Source organism: Antechinus flavipes, chromosome 6, assembly GCF_016432865.1.
Source record: "Antechinus flavipes isolate AdamAnt ecotype Samford, QLD, Australia chromosome 6, AdamAnt_v2, whole genome shotgun sequence".
NCBI classification, from domain to species: domain Eukaryota; kingdom Metazoa; phylum Chordata; class Mammalia; order Dasyuromorphia; family Dasyuridae; genus Antechinus; species Antechinus flavipes.
In genome coordinates, this window is record NC_067403.1 from 74,960,467 (window position 1) to 74,976,515 (window position 16,049).

Consider the following 16,049-nt stretch of genomic DNA (forward strand, 5'->3'; position numbering starts at 1 on the left):
GAGCACTGGGCTGGAATTACAAAGATCTATCTTCACACCTGCCCTCAGACATTTCTACTCTGTTATCCTCACTAAGTTAGTTACTACTGTTTGCCTTAGTTTTCTGACCTGTAAAATGAGGATGATAATAACAACACCTACCTCCCAGGGTTCTTTTGAGGATCAAATGAGATAATATTTGTGAAGTTCTTAGCACAGTGTCTGGCACACAGTAAGCACGATATAATAACTAATTACTACTACCACCACCATTACTATATTAAGAGATTCTCCTCCTATTTGAGCAGGATGTCTGGCCAGAGACATGAACAAACCATAGATACTGCTACTGAAATATTATTGTTAATTTTTTTAAGAGAAGAGATTAGGGTAGCTAGGTAGCACAGTGGATAAAGCACCAGTCCTAAAGTCAGGAGGACCAGAGTTCAAATCTGGTCTCAGAGATGTAACACTTCCTATCTGTGTGATCCTGAGCAAGTCATCTTACCCCAAATGCCTCAGCAAATAAAAAGAGATTAAAAATCAATGTATATATATATATATAAATATATCTGCCCTTAGCTGTAACCATATTGGGGGGAGTGGGAGAGAAGGACAGAGGGAGGGAGGGAAGGAAGGAAGGAAGGAGGAACGGAGGGAGGGAAAGAAGAGAGGAGGGAGGGAGGGAAGAAAGGAGGGAGATTAAAAAGTAGGTAAAAAGAATAAAGTTTAAAAATATGTAGCAGAGAATAAAAGAATAATCTACAAGAAAACAAGAAAAGATGTTAAGTCAGGTCTTTTATTATTATAAATGCTTTCTTGAAATGGAAACGTATTGTTACATATTTACATACATCTTTCCTGATGTTCAATTGGCCATATGACAATGTTTTGTTTTGTTTTCTTTTTCTCTGTCTTTTTTTCTTTTTGATTTTTTCTTATTTTGTATTTAGTTTAAAATAAACAATCAAAAAAAAAAATCAACATAGAACATCAATGAATTCTCCTGAGCAAAGAATGTAGTATAAGATGAAAAAAAGATTAGCATATATATCTCAGTTTTCTTCAGAGGACTTTATGCAGATTATAGAGAAGGAGTAAACAGCTCACTTGCTAAAGCCAAATATCTCCAAACCCCAGACATCTCTACACTGTGAGGAACCAATTTCAGATGTTGAGTTCAGACCACTAACCAAAAGCATCAACTCTACCATCAGTTCATCAGTACTTCTTCCTGCTGGTATAGGAAATCAGGAAAGCCTGGGTTCAACTCCTTCCTCTAACTGCTGGATGTGTGATGCTCAATAATTCACTTAGCCTTTGGTCTTTAAGAAACAATTTTAAGACTCTTATGTTGCAAAAAAGAACCAACTTGTCTTGGAAACGGAATTTCCTCACTCAGTTTCTTATACCAATAAATTCATCAGTCCAGAACTTTACCTTCCTTTCCTCTGCAACAAACATAACCAAATTCCATTAAATTTAGAAATTAAAAAAACCCTCATTGAAGACATAGAGCCCTTGAAAAGTTGTTCTCCTTATAGCTCTCTCAAAGACAGCTCTTGATTTGCTAAAGAACTGAATTAAAAGAAAAAGTATAACAAAGAACAATTAAAGAAGAATACTAGTAACTAAGATTAAATCTTGTAAACTTACTTGAATATGCTCTTTAGAAAAGTAAACTTTTGAATGTGCAGTATGAATCAATGTGAGTACTATATTGTGGATACTAACAAAATCATTATTGCCACAAACATCTAATGGTATGCAAAGAGTAATACTTTGTTTCTGTAAGGAATACTGTAAAGAAAAAAACCAAGGAAAATATATTCATATTGCAAGACAGAGTTTCTATAAAAAGGTATACCTGATGAAAAACTTCATTATTTTTCCAAAAAGGTCAAATTTCCTCTCTTTCCTGGCTAAAGAGCAGGGATATTATCCTATACAGACAATCCATAGCTAATCATGAAATCAATAATATATTTGAATTCAGATGAGTATATCTTAAAATTTAAGAGGGATCACATCTTGATTCTTCACCTAGATGACTATCTCAGCAACGCAATAAACAAATTTTAGAGCTCAAGACCTTGAAGAAGTGACCTATCTAGAGTCACACAGCTAGTTCCTGAAAAAACAGAAATAATTTTTTAAATACTATACTGTGTTGACACCAAAATTTGACAATAATCCAAGTGCCTTAAACTTAGATTTGACGTGATATATTCTATTCAATGGTAATCCCTACTAAAAATTGACGCCTTTATAAGAATACACTGAAACTGAAACAATAGCACACCACACTACACACATGCACATCGCCTACAAGAGTAAAGTATGTTATAAACCCTTTACTCTACCTTTACTTAGCAATCCTCCATCTCCCCCATATTATGTAATGATACATTCTATTTTGGAATATAATTTAGGATTGAGAAGAAACTGTGACTCTCCATAAATCACAATTATTATTTAACTCACAAAACATTTTAAGATACTAAAGTCTATCTCTGTTATAAAAGAAAAAGAATGATTGACTCTTGGTGAAAGTTCACAAAATAGTAGTTACATAGTTAGAACTATGGATCAATTTTAATCCCTGTGTTTCAAACCACAATTACTTAAGGATCAAAACAACCCAAATATTTCAAGAAATACATTCACTTAAAGACAAAAACTTGGCAGGTTTGAACAATGTTCAGTAGAGTTAGTCAGGAAGAATAATTAACCTTCATGAGATTGTCAATAATAGTACTTCTATAGTTTTGAGAAAAAAAAACCATAATAAGTATATTCTGAGATATTACTATGCTAACATACAATGATTTCCACCAACTTGTATCTTTCCTGGGCTTCAATGTTCTAATGTATAAAATTGGGAGATAAAATTAGGTCTGAGGTTCCTACCACTTTCAGATCTATGATCTGATGATAAACTTACATCACATCAAAAGCTGGCATTTGTATATCACTTAAAGGCTTGAAAAATGTTTTCAAATAATATCTCATTATATACTCACTACAGTCTGGGAAGCAGACATTATTATTAACTCTATTTACAAATGAGGGAATTAAGGCAAAGATGAAGTGACTTATCGAAGGTTACATAAGCTACTAAGTGTATGAAGGTGAATTTGAATTCAGGTCTCCCTTATTCCAAGTTCAGAGCTCCATCTGCTATGCCCCTAGCCACGAGAAACTGCCAACAAACATTCACAATGTCACAGCAACTACTATGAAGTCAAAAAAAAGATTAGTTGTGTTTGACAGTGACCCATCATTGAATATTTTCTTTAAACAGAAATAAAAATATCTCACTAAACACTTTGAAGCATCTCATTTTAAAGTCCTCCTTTCTCAATTCTATGTGATGTAATGTGCTAATAATATCAGGAAATGACAATTACACATATATGCACATTACATTTGTAAAAAATATTACCCAAGTTTTAAGATAAGTTTGTACTGATGAAAGCTCTTACTCCTAAACACAAATACACTTGTATCATCTCAAACTTTAGGAAATAGAGGCAGCTTTGGAATATGAATCAATAATTCATAATTACATCTACATTACAATGCATTATGATGTACATATTACACTATAAAAATATGCTAGCTTCCATTCCAAAAAAACAAACAAAAAATACGCTATAGCCTGGGATATAACAGGTGGATAAGCAGGACATATGAAAATACTGATCAACTCTAAGTATATTACAGAAGTAATCTACTGTCCCATCGTGGAAAAAAAAAACAAACAACTTTGTATAAGCAAATAAGGAAAACTCCACCTTTTCATAAAAGAACCATATAATAGCTAAGATACATGTTATATATTCAGTAGAGGTCATTTATCATGACCACATAATAAAAATACAGTTTTGAAGCAAAGTCCAATGCAACTATCCCACGAAGAATTGAAAACCACCCTTTAGAGGCATATTTTAAACCTCTTCCTTGTTTTTCTAAATACACACACACACACACACACACACACACACACTACTATCTAGAGCAAGGGAAAGACAAGAGATATTCTTACCGTAAATAAGGCACGTTTTATGAAACTGGGAAGTTAGAACACTAATTCAAAATTGCATTAACATATTTCATTTCCAATATAAGTAAAAAAAAAAAAAAAAGTTATCCATTCAGTAACTTCGGAAATGCTGGAGTTTAAAAGCTCCTTACAGAAATGATTAGTTTTTTTCATATGAAAACCATAATGCCTTTCCCCCAATAAACTTGAGGGTAACTTGAGGGTTCAATTTTACTTTTCAAAGACAAAAACCTCTATTTTTTTAAAAGTTCCGTGTGTGTGTGTGTGTGTGTGTGTGTGTGTGTGTGTCTGTGTACACACACACACACGCGCACACACACCTCTAGTTAACGCAAATCAGTAAATTGACAAAGAAGAAAACCTGGTACTAGACCATTAAAAGTAAATGTAGTAAGTTGATAAATATAAAATAAACAACTTTCTGAACAATACAAATTGAAAACAGGAACTACTACAAAATGAAAGCACTACTGTTTGTTTGAATGTTTTGAAGCAATTTTCAAAGAGCTGCTTAGGGATTTTTTTTTTTTTGTTCCTCTTATTCAAAAATAAGTAACAACATATAAAAAGAATAGCAGGCACATAAAGTGATGATGTTTGAGATAAATTAAAACCACAAGTCAGAACATATATAAATTTAACAGTTTAAAAGACAATTCAAAGGCAAACTTGAATATTTTAAAAAGCTAATTTTGAAATTATGAAGTAATAATAATTTTTTAAAAGATAGGCAATAACTCACCTTGACACATTTTCTGGAATGTATTCTAGAACTGGATACCCATCATTTCTTCTGGATGACAAGTCACTGTGTGATTTCCATGACTCAACCAATGTATTGACAGGAGGAAATGAGCTCAAATGTGAAAAAGACTGCTCTCTTCCAATAGGTCTTGATAAAGATATTGTGCCTTGAGCTCCAATTCTGTAGTGAAAAGACTGTCCACCTGAATTTACACCAACAATGGCAGACGAAGGCAGACTATTTTCTTGGTAATAGCTACCATCATCAAGCTCTTGTTTAATTCCCATTGGCAGGCCTGGATTTGGAAATCCGCTGCCTTCACAACTGCCATCAAATGATGGAACAGGTGGTCCTAAAATTCCAGATAGAGAATAATAGTCTTTATCATCCATGAAGGAAAAATATGAACCATCCATAAATGGAAATGGATTTACTGTTTGATTCCCTTTAAAAGAAGTACCAGAGCATGAATGCTTGGCTGACTCTTGCTTTACTGGTACTGAGAATTGGGAATCAGAATTGACTTTGCTATTTGCTCCAAGACATGAGCTACTGAAAGCTCCATCTGGTTCAGATTTTATATACTGTACGATATTAAGCTGACTAGCCACACCATTATTAGAGATGGAATTTTCTATTTCCTCTGTTTTAGGAAATGTCACTTCTTGAGCACCTCTCTCATTCGTTTCTGGACTAGGAACCACATCCTGGGTTGTACTGGATCCAACCGATGTGGCAGAAGCAGAAAAACTGAAGGCATTATTTCCTGGGCTGCAGATAGACGATCCCACAGTGCTAGCAGCTGGACTAGAAAGAGTAGACCTGTTATTTGTATTGGAAGGGCTGGAAATTGAGCACCTTGAGTTGTTGATATTTGCAGGACTGGACACAGAGGAGCGCATAGTGACATTATTAGGACTAGAGACAGGAGATTTTACACTACAGTGACTAGGAGGGCTTGAAATTGGGGATTTCATGCTACTTATTGGACTAGACAGAGGAGAACCTACATTGCTAGCATGTGCAGGGCTGTGTGACACAGAGCTTCGATTTTCAATATTTGGGGAACATGGCAAAGGAGTTCCCTGGGTAATCGGGCTGTGCACTGTGAAACTGCCAAAGTTGGCCGTAGTTGAGGACACTGAGTTGATTCCAGCAGGACTGCAAACTGAAGTCATGTTCAGAGGACTACAAACAGAAGGACTTTTCTCATGACACATTATGGGGCTTTTAACAATAGAGCGCATGATACTACCATTCACAGAATTTCCAGAATCAGATATAAATGATCTCAAGGACCTGTTCACACTGTTTAAAGTAGAAGGACGATGGCCATTTTCTTTGTAAAATTTTACCAGCTGCTCAACATTTTGATAAATTTTTGCAGGACTTAGGCTTCTTCCTTGCTGATTCTGCTGATCATAGGCAAAATCAGCATCTCTTATTGAGTCCATGTATAAACCCATAGATTCAGCTACAGTTGCTGAGAGTTCCTTAGATTCCAATTCTGTTTTGATATCAGATGTTAAAATCCCAGACTGATTACTATCTTGCTGAAGGCAAGGGAGTAGTTCATGTTTTTCTTTGCTGTTTCCTTGAGTACTGTTGTTTGGAATAGCACCGGAAACACAGCTTACATTTATAATCTCCATATAGTTATTCTCATCAGCCTTTTCTCCAGACCCCAAAGAGGAATGCTCAGAAGATTGAGAAACTTGACCCCAACGTCGTTCCATATCTAGGCCTTCAGGAAAACTGTGGTATCCCTTGGTCTCCATAACTGCAAATAAATTTTTTAAATAAAAGAAATTAATGCAAGTAACATCAATTCTAAATTAATGTTACAAAATTTCATATATAAAGCAAAGGATATATATCATACTATTTTAAGAATATCAAGTAATTCTGAAGAATCACAAATTTTATAAATTTTCTAACCCCTTAAACTTCATAAGCTTCTCTCCAAACTAAAAGAAAACTAAAGATTAACCCTATATGTGTCGACAAAAATTCTGCATATTTTAAATATAACATACTGGAAGTATATATCACAATATTAAACATCAGAATTTTAAATGTCTTAAAATACAATTCAAAAATATTTAGAAAATTAGAAATTTTTAAAGTAGTAGTTTCAAAATGAATAGACTTAAATGCCAGCATTGACAAACTCCTTGTAACTTGATTAATTCAAATGAGATATAACACAAAATGTTTAAAAAAAAAAAAAAAAAAAAAGCAAAACGTATCATCTGCAGACCCGTTCATGACCCTATTCCCAGGTATTTTCATACAATACAATATCTGGACGTGATGCAATCACAAAAGGACCTCACTTGTCCCTTTCTCAAGAGAGCTTTCAATAGTTATATAGAGATATATTGTTCAAGATGGTATCATCTATAAATTGTGATAGTTCCTATATAGCAGAGAATTTATGGAAATCCTGAAAATTAATATCGATAATATAGTTAGTTGTAAAGGAGGCTGAGGGCAGGGACAGTTTTACCATATTTGTTTTAACTATCTACAGAAGTGATTTGGAAAAAAAAAATTATTCCTTATGTTTCACATGTAAGAAAAGCTGTTTGATTTAAGGAACTATCCACCTATTCTTCTTACTATTATTATCTATTGGTACAGTACTTACTAAGAGGGAGATAATGTTAGCTTACATTTATATAGTGCTTTGTAGTTTATAAAATGTTTAACATGAATCATCTCATTTCATATGTCAACTCTGAGATAAGCAGCACAAACATTAGTATCCTCATTTTATAAATAAGGAAATTGCGTCTCAAATAGATTAAATAACTCGTCTAAGGAAACTACTAAATGGTTAATTCCATAGTTGAACTTGGGAGTTGAGACTCTTAAGTTCAGGACTCAGTATGTTGCATTACACAAGGGGTCTATGTTGTAACGCTGATTTGGGCATCCTTTCCCTACAAAAAAAATAGAGTGTCACTTCACAAGTTTTCTAATATAAACCAGAAAGTTGACATGAAACGGTTTGGAAAATGAAATCTCTCAATAATACTCCTAAATTCTTGGCATTAAGGCATTGGGATAGCAATGAGATTTAATGACTAGAAAAGAATTTTAAAAAGCTGAAATAATTGAAAGACAATTTATTGATATTAAAATTTATACTTACATGCTATATTAGCATAAAGAACATTATTTCATCAGTTTTTTTAAATAAAAATATTCTATAAATGAGAGCAAAAGAAAGAAAATTTTAAAAGAGGCTACTTCATATTAACAATTCACATTTTAATAATCTCAGACAAAATGCTGGATATGACCACAAAAGCTGACTCAATATGCTGATAATTCAGTACAAAAAATGTGACAGAGGTAGGGATAAAGGGTAGAGGGCTTTAGTTGAAGGTAATTGAGTAGGAAAATTGGATTAATTATACTGAATATTATTCAGATTAAGATAAAAAGCTAATGAATAGTTGCTGTATTTGTAAAAAGTCTAAGGATATAGTAATTTTTTTTTCAAATATCAAACTAGAATTTAAGTATACTTATGATGGCCAAAAAACAGATAAAAAAAAAAAGCAGCCCATCACACTATCAGCAGGTTAAAAAACCTATTGATAGATGTTAGAGTTATATATCATCTTATCTAGCCTACCCACATACAACTTTATCACTAAGAGAATCATGTAACCTTTGCATAAACATTTTAGGTGAGAAGTGTCATCTACCCTAAGTTCTTTTACCCAATCTCAGGTAGGCATCAAATGTTGGTTTATTGTTGTATTTTTTATTAAATTCTTTCTTATGGTGTGCCAAAATCTGACTCTATGCAAACTTTCACCCATTTATTCAAGTTTGACCTTTTAAAGAAAGATATAATAAATTTGTTCCTTCTTCTATTCATTTACATTATTCTTTAAATACAGGACTATTTCCCCTGAGTCTTCCATCAAGGTGCTTTAACTCTTCTATGCTTTACTTTTATTTGAGTTAATTTAGGCCTAGTCTTGTAGCTTCTAAGGATCATTTAAAACCTTTATCACTTATGATTGTATAGCTTACTTATCTTTGGGTTAGTGTCAGATTTTAAAGAATTCTTATTTTTTCTGTCTTTATTGAAGACTTTCATAATATGTGTATATGACAGTAAAAGACTAACAGCCATGCTTTCTGACACTCCGCTAAAGATTTCTATCCAAGTAGTCAGCAACTCTTAATAAGCACTATATTGGTAAATTTACTTAAGTATCTGTGAAAATCATCTTTAAGCATTACACATGCCACCTTAACGTTTTCTTGGGAGAATGTCAAAAGTTATTATAATATATACCATTCATAAAGAAATCTCCTGATATACCAAGCTAATAATCCTATCAAAGAGAAAATGAGATTTATTGACAATAAGTCTAAGCAAACTATACAATAGATGGTTTTATTCTGATAATGATCTCAGAAATCCATTAAATGTTAATAGAATTATATGGTTAAATGAAAATTATTTTTCAGGTGCACATGACTATTTTAGGCTAATTCTAGCCCAGTGAATCAGGTTAGTACTTTATTTCCAAATCTGCTCAGGGGAACCCAGACTATATCCTTGGACCTTGGCACATAAATGTGACCAGAGGTAGTATCTGTATACAGTGCAATTTCTTTCTTTTCTTTTTTATAGAAGCCAATAAATGTATGATCATTTAAGACATACTAACAGGCTGACTATGGCAGGATGCTAACAAATGAAGGGAAAAGAAAAGCTTCCCATTACTCAAAAGTAAGCTCTAGTAGATGTTAATATGGAGACCTAGTCTTCAGAATGGAAGCTGTAACACAAGACCCTCGGGATAAAGGTAAAAGCAGCAATACCCTTCCTTAATTTTCATGCAATGATCTACCTACTAAAAGGTTTATCCAGAATTAAGAGACGTGAAAATAAGCTATGACAGGTGCTCAGATGCTCTTAGAAAGGCTAAAACATAAATCTCTTTTTCCCTATTAGATAGTTTACTTAGAATATCTTGGCTATTTACATTCATCTCAAAAACCATTTTCATTCATAGCCAAAACACATATAAGCATATCATTATCTTTAATTTTTGATTGGATTCTTAAGAATGTATCGATCATAATAGACGACAGTTGTAAAATTCATTAACTATTCTTTCATCATTTTTATGAAGGATTAATATTATTTTCTGATCTTTTATAGACAAGATAAGTAACAGGTATCAGTCAAGGTCATCCAAGTAAGTCTGTGGTGAAACCAGTTACAACTGAGCAGACTGATTCCGATTTCTCTGCTTATTTCATTGAGTCACCTAGCCTCTTACAAAAAGAAAGAAAGAAAGAAAAAAGTTTTCTCCTTAAAGGAAAAACCACGCTCCTCCTAGTAAAACAATTATTTTCTCAAGCTGTATTTTCATCACATGCCATGATGTTCATTGTTAGTAAGGATATCGCTTTCAAAGTAAATATCTGTAATAACAATTAGAAGGCAATACAAAAACATTTAAAAGTTTATATGTTTAAAGGTATTCCCTTGTTTTATACAATGTGATGCAAAAGAAGGAATAATATCCATATTTGAGGAGTTAGATAACTATAGAGGAAAGGTTGCAGTGTGAATATTTACAACTGCCCTCTTATCCGGAGCAATAATTATTTAAACTGCCCCAGGATTTACTTTCCCAAGGGATCTAGGAGCTTCTTCAATTGCTATTGAAAAAGGATTAAATGGCAAAAATAAAATCAAAAACTCAATCTTTAGGAAGAATGGCCGAACTTCAACTACCAAAGGCATCCAAAAGCTTGCATGCTCTTAGCATTTAGCAAAAGTGGCCAAAACTTTTTTTTTTCTTTCCAAAATAGTCCTCTGGCGGCCAGGGAATAAAAAGTGGAAAACCAAAACACAAACACACAGAGACACACACACACACCATACTGACTGTGCCTCCGGATTACGCAGCTCCTTCTCCCTTCTCAAAGTGAACACCACGCAGCGCGGAGCAGCCAACAGCAGCCCCGCTGCAGCCCTACACACCTGCCTCCCTCCTGCGCGGGGGTCTCAATCTCTTCTACCTGTTGCTGCGTCCACCTCCTCCACCACCGCCGGGTCGCCGCTGTTGCGCAGCCCCCTTAAGTCCTCTCACATGCAGGCGGGTAAGTGCCGCTCTCCCTGCACGGAGAGAACATGAAGCAGCAAAGCTTCCTCGCCCAGGTGACGGGGTTTCCTCTGCAGAGCCTGAAGTCGGCTCTATCTCTCCAGCCCAATGACACCCCGGGCGCGGAGAGAGAGGCAGGGGGCAGGGCCTGGGCAACCAGCGGGTGGGAGGGGAGATAGGAGGGAGGGGGAGGGGGGGGAGCGAGAGGGCCGATCCTTTTAAAAGCAGGTCACATGTCCAGATATAAAGTTCAGATTGAGCTCCCGCCTCTCAAAGCCTTTCCCATTGGCCCGGAGAAAAGCAAAGGGCCACGCTACACCGGGCAGGCTGGCTTCTCATTGGAGAATCGAGATTGTCAGTCACTAGGCGGGCGACATGACTGATACAAAGTTGCTGCGACACAGCCTGGAATATGTGGCTCCCCCTTAAAGCCACAGAAGGGGCAAGACTACGACACTAATGCATGCATGAGATCTATGACTTCTCCCAGTTGCTTATTACCTCTTGTCCAAATGCACAGCATTCAAACTCACTCTTCCCTTTTCCTTAATAAGTCTGCTACTAATTTGGAAGGGGTGGGGTGAGGGAGGAGTTATAAGGGGTCGGGGTCCTCGCTCTCTTTTCAGAGAATTGGCAATCTGGGTGTTTCCTCACACCCTCTACCTGCAGCACCAGGTGAGCAGCAGCAATCAGTGCCGCTGGCCTTCCCAAAGTACTCCATGGAGGAGTGTAGGGGGGTTTAATTGGCAGCAAAGCGTCTTCCCTCCGCCCCCTTCCCTCGGCTTTTTTTTTTTTTTTTTTCCCAGTTATCTCTCAGCTGAGGAGTCGTTGCCACCACGGATTTTTAAGAGCTAGATGATCACGTTCCCATTAGCTTTTCCTTGCCTAAACCATTCGGGAGTAGCAGTAGGTTGTCAATGCAGTAAAATCCTTTAAATACATCCTCCCCCCAAAAAACTCACTAGGGTCAAGGACTGGAACTGTTCTATTTTATATTTTTCCCCCTACTAGTTTAGCTTTGGGGTTTCTGCCAGGCCTTATTTACCATCGAGGATTTTCACTTCTTTAAAAATGTTAGGAGACAACTGGGAGAAATAAATGAAGAGGGTAGAAGGAACAAAACTATTAAAATAAAAAGAGTGTCTGCAATAAGATGTCCGTTTCCCTTTGGTTTCCCCATCTCAGCTCAGCTAATCTCCCGCCCACCTAAACTCTACAGTTACTAAGCAAATGATAGGACTTCATAACTTGGATTTCTAAGGACTTTTTATGCACAACGTATACACCCGTACAGAGCTTTGGCTCTAAGTCTGCAGCAGTGACGTACACACCTAAATCTAGTTCCCCCCGCCACCCCCCAAGCCTCCTAGACTTAGAGCCCCACGGACAGCAGCAGCAGCAGCAGCTGTGTGTAATAATTCCCCTCCCCCGCCTCACCTCACCCGCCAAAGCCAGAGATCGGGGCACCCCTCACTCACAACTCCTCCTGTCTTTACCATTCGAGAATCCAGGCCAGAACACCTACGCTGCTGCCTCAGATCTACCGAGGATCGGTTAAATCCCATGCAAAAACCCTTCCCAAGCGGGAAGTCGGGGCAGCGAATCCGTTTGCTGTTCCCTACTTTCACACATAAATGTCCGGGACAACAAGCTCCAACTCCATTCCTTGTAATCTAGAGTCCCAAAGACTTCAGCACCCGGGGAACAACTTTCGCCGCAGGGCTCGCCGTCACGCGTACTTTCCCGATTTAATAACCGGTCAAACATTGATCCGCACTCTCAGACTTAGCGGGCATTCTTGAGCTGAGAAGCAAGAGAGGATCCCAGACCCAGCCACCCGATTGGGAGAGGAGACAGCAAGGCAGCAGCCGGCTGCGGAGTTATTTATTATTTAAAGAAATGGACGTGTCTCTTTTACTAAGTTTTTAGCTGATTTGAGAGGAAGGCTGGTCTTGATTTGGATCTTAGTTTCTTTGCAAAGACCTAGGTTAAAACTCTATAGGAGCAGTAACGCCCCCCCATACCACCACCCAAAAGCACACACCAACCCCCCCACAGGTAATCCCGTAATAGTCTCCCATCTCCCATTACCCACAACCTTCGCTTACTTTCCCTTTACCTCTCAACCCGCAGCCCCTTGCCCAAAAAACTATTCTACGGCTCGCTCCGCCGGCTGCTGCTTTTCCGCAAAGAAATGGTCTCCGCCGTGGCCGCCGCCAGCACCGCTGTCTGTACAAAGTGATTTTCGCTGCACTCACCTTTTCTAGGACATGGTGAGGTGGTTGTGGAGGAGCCGCCGAGACTCCTGCTGCCGCTGCCGCCGCCAACAAGTCCAATAATAGTAGAATGGTGATAAGGATGGGGATGATGATAATAACCACAATAACAGTAATGACGGTGGTTATAGTAATAATGTTGTTAAAGCGCAGGAGAAGGCGACAGCGTTCAGTCCTGGTGGAGGGGTTACAACCCTTCTACCCAGACACACTCATAGACACATTCACATAACATGCGCACCCCCAACAGCGGCTCTTCTAGTCCCTATCGCCGAACCCCCCCGCCCCCAGCCTCACACACAAACACACGCACGCACACACATACACACACACATACACACACAAATCCACCCCCCCTCCTTTTCCCGAAGACTGTTTGATGCTGCTGCTGCCGGTAGGGAGAGTAGGTGCAGAGATAGATAGGAGGTAGGGAAGTCCAGCCGGATAAACCCTCTCCTTTTCCTCCAGTTTCTCTCCCTCCCTCCAGTTCAGCTTTGGCTCCCTCTCCTTACCCCTCCCCCCGGCCCCCTCTGGGGGACTGGTGACAGCTCTACCGAAGGGGTGTGTGTGTGTCTGTGTATGTCTGTGCTTGTGTGCGCGCGCGCGAGCGCGGGGGTGGGGGGGTACTGGGAGCACTCCTCCCGCCCCCACCCCGTCACACCCTCACCGGTGGGGACGGGCGGGGGTTTGGGGAGAGCTACTAGGGTACCAGACTCTCAGACAGGAGCGGAGAGAGAAGAGAGGGAGGATAGAAGACAGGGACCTGCAGCAGTGCCCGCTGAGTCTCTGGAGAGAGGAGAAAACACCCCAAAGGCAATACGCACAACCCCCCCCGTACTAAGAATAATAATGACAATGAAAAGTCGGGGCCAGTCCCCGGGCACCTGCCCCAGATGGGTTCTTCAGGTGCACTTCGCACCTGCCAACCGAAGGAGGAGAAGGCTGGGGACCACCACACCACGCACGGGGAGGAAGGGGAGGGGGAGGAGAGAAGAGGAAGGAAGGGAAAAGTTTCTTTTCCTCCACTCCTCCCGTTCGCCTCCTCCCACCCAGCATTTACCCCTTCCCCCTCTTCCCTCAAGGCTAGCTCCCATCTCTCACTCCCACGAGGAGTGAGAAGGGGAGTTATTGAATGTGCGTGTGTGTCGCGGGCTCAGTTCTTGCAGCCGGTGTCCGAGACCTGGACCGCGGCTCTTCCGCCCGCGGCAGCGGCGGCTCTGCTGACTGAGCCCAAGTGGGCGAGCGCCCGGGGCTCCCCCTCCCCCAAACCCGCCGGGGAGGCGCGCGCGTCCGGGCTCCGGAGCTCGCGCTGCGCGCGCCCGTGCCGACACACATTTACACTCGCACACACGCGCACCCGGACGCCTACGGGAAAGTGAAAGAGGGAGGGGGGCGGGCTCGGGGAGGGGTCAGGCGGCGGCCCCGGAGCAGCTGCTCCGCCGCTCGGGCCCTTCGCGTCCACAGAAGAGCGGAGCCGCGCCAACGCGGGGGGAGGGGGAGCACTGGCGGCGGCGGCGCGTGGGAGGAGGAGCGCGCGCGTGGGGGGAAGCGTAGGGAGCTGGGGGGGTGGGGAGGGAGCCCTCCCTCTCTCCCTCCCTCCCCGTCCTCGGGCACCCGCGCTCCTGGTCCTGAGGTGGGGTATTGCGAACGGGTGCCCATGACCTGGAGACCCTTTCTAGCACCGGACAGGAGAACTCCTACCTTTACATGGGCAAGGGGGGCAATCCGTACGCCCCTCTCCTTCCTAGTGCCCTGCATTACGATGCTCGGTCCGAGAACCTAGCCCTCTCCCCCCGCTGTTCTTATAGAACACCCCTCTCCCACTGGTCTCCCCACTCCCGGACAAATCAAAGTTTCTAATCCAACCCTCGGTATTACCGTAGCACCCTCCCAAAGTATCAGGGTATCCCCGCGCCCACCAAGAAAACGTCATCGCTCGCTGTAGGAAAACTTTTGCTGCATCTCATTAATACTTTACTGTTACTGGTCCCCGCTTCCAAGGAAGACTTTAGCCTCTGGCAGAACAGCTTTTTGCCTCTGCTTTTCTATTTATAAAATAAGAGTGGTTTTTGGAGAGCCTTGAGTCTATAAAGTCCTTAAAGATTTTAAAGTGTTAAGTATTGCATTAGTGTTATTAATAGGGAAAATCCCATTTAAACTAAATATCCTTAAAGATTTTAAAGTGTTAATAAATGTTGCAATAGTGCTGTGTCAATGGGGAAAACAACATTTAAAGACAATATTCTAACTACAAATACATATAAATATTTAACAAAGTGGAAAAAACCCGATGTATATGAAGATCGAGTTGCAAAAATAAATTATGAGGTGATTATGTAGAAAGATTCACCTCAAAGGATTCCCTTAAATGGTTAATTCTTCTAATGCATTTAGACTACAATTTAATTTACAGAACTTTGCTTTGTATAATATAACTTTCAAGAATCAATACTTTTTTAATTGAATTGCATTAAATTGAAGATAATTTGTGCAAAAGAAGGTTTACCTCTACACCTTAGAAATTTAGCCAGGAACAGTTGTTTTTTTTTTTCCTTGATGTGATTGTCTTTTTCATATGCAACTCTTCTTACATTTTTAAAGTTATGTTTGACTTTCCTCCTTTTAAAGAATCTTTGTAATTACATAAATAGCAGGTTAAGGTTGAGCTTTTAAAAAAACACACATCAAAAAATTCTCCCATGAGGTATCCACACCAACAACACTGTTACTGCCAGACTGTCTAATACAAAGGCATATAAAGGAAGCAAGTATTTGGAATAAAAGTGGAGGTTCATAAATAGTTTAACTAATTGCAACATTTGGGATTGATATTA

The 16,049-nt window shown here is 39.4% G+C and overlaps 1 protein-coding gene across 2 annotated transcripts in view; it reads right to left on the reverse strand.

The window, feature by feature from the left end:
- NR3C2 (nuclear receptor subfamily 3 group C member 2) overlaps window positions 1-14,234 on the reverse strand; it is a 377,266-nt gene extending 363,032 nt beyond the window's left edge. For both annotated transcript variants that reach the window (XM_051965553.1, XM_051965552.1), the window contains exons 1-2: window positions 13,198-14,234; window positions 4,788-6,570 (exon numbers count right to left, since the gene is read on the reverse strand). In XM_051965553.1, coding sequence (XP_051821513.1) covers window positions 4,788-6,568 — 1,781 coding nt within the window. In that variant the 5' untranslated portion in view covers window positions 6,569-6,570; window positions 13,198-14,234. The remainder of the gene's footprint in view (window positions 1-4,787; window positions 6,571-13,197) is intronic.
- Window positions 14,235-16,049: the final 1,815 nt, after the last annotated feature.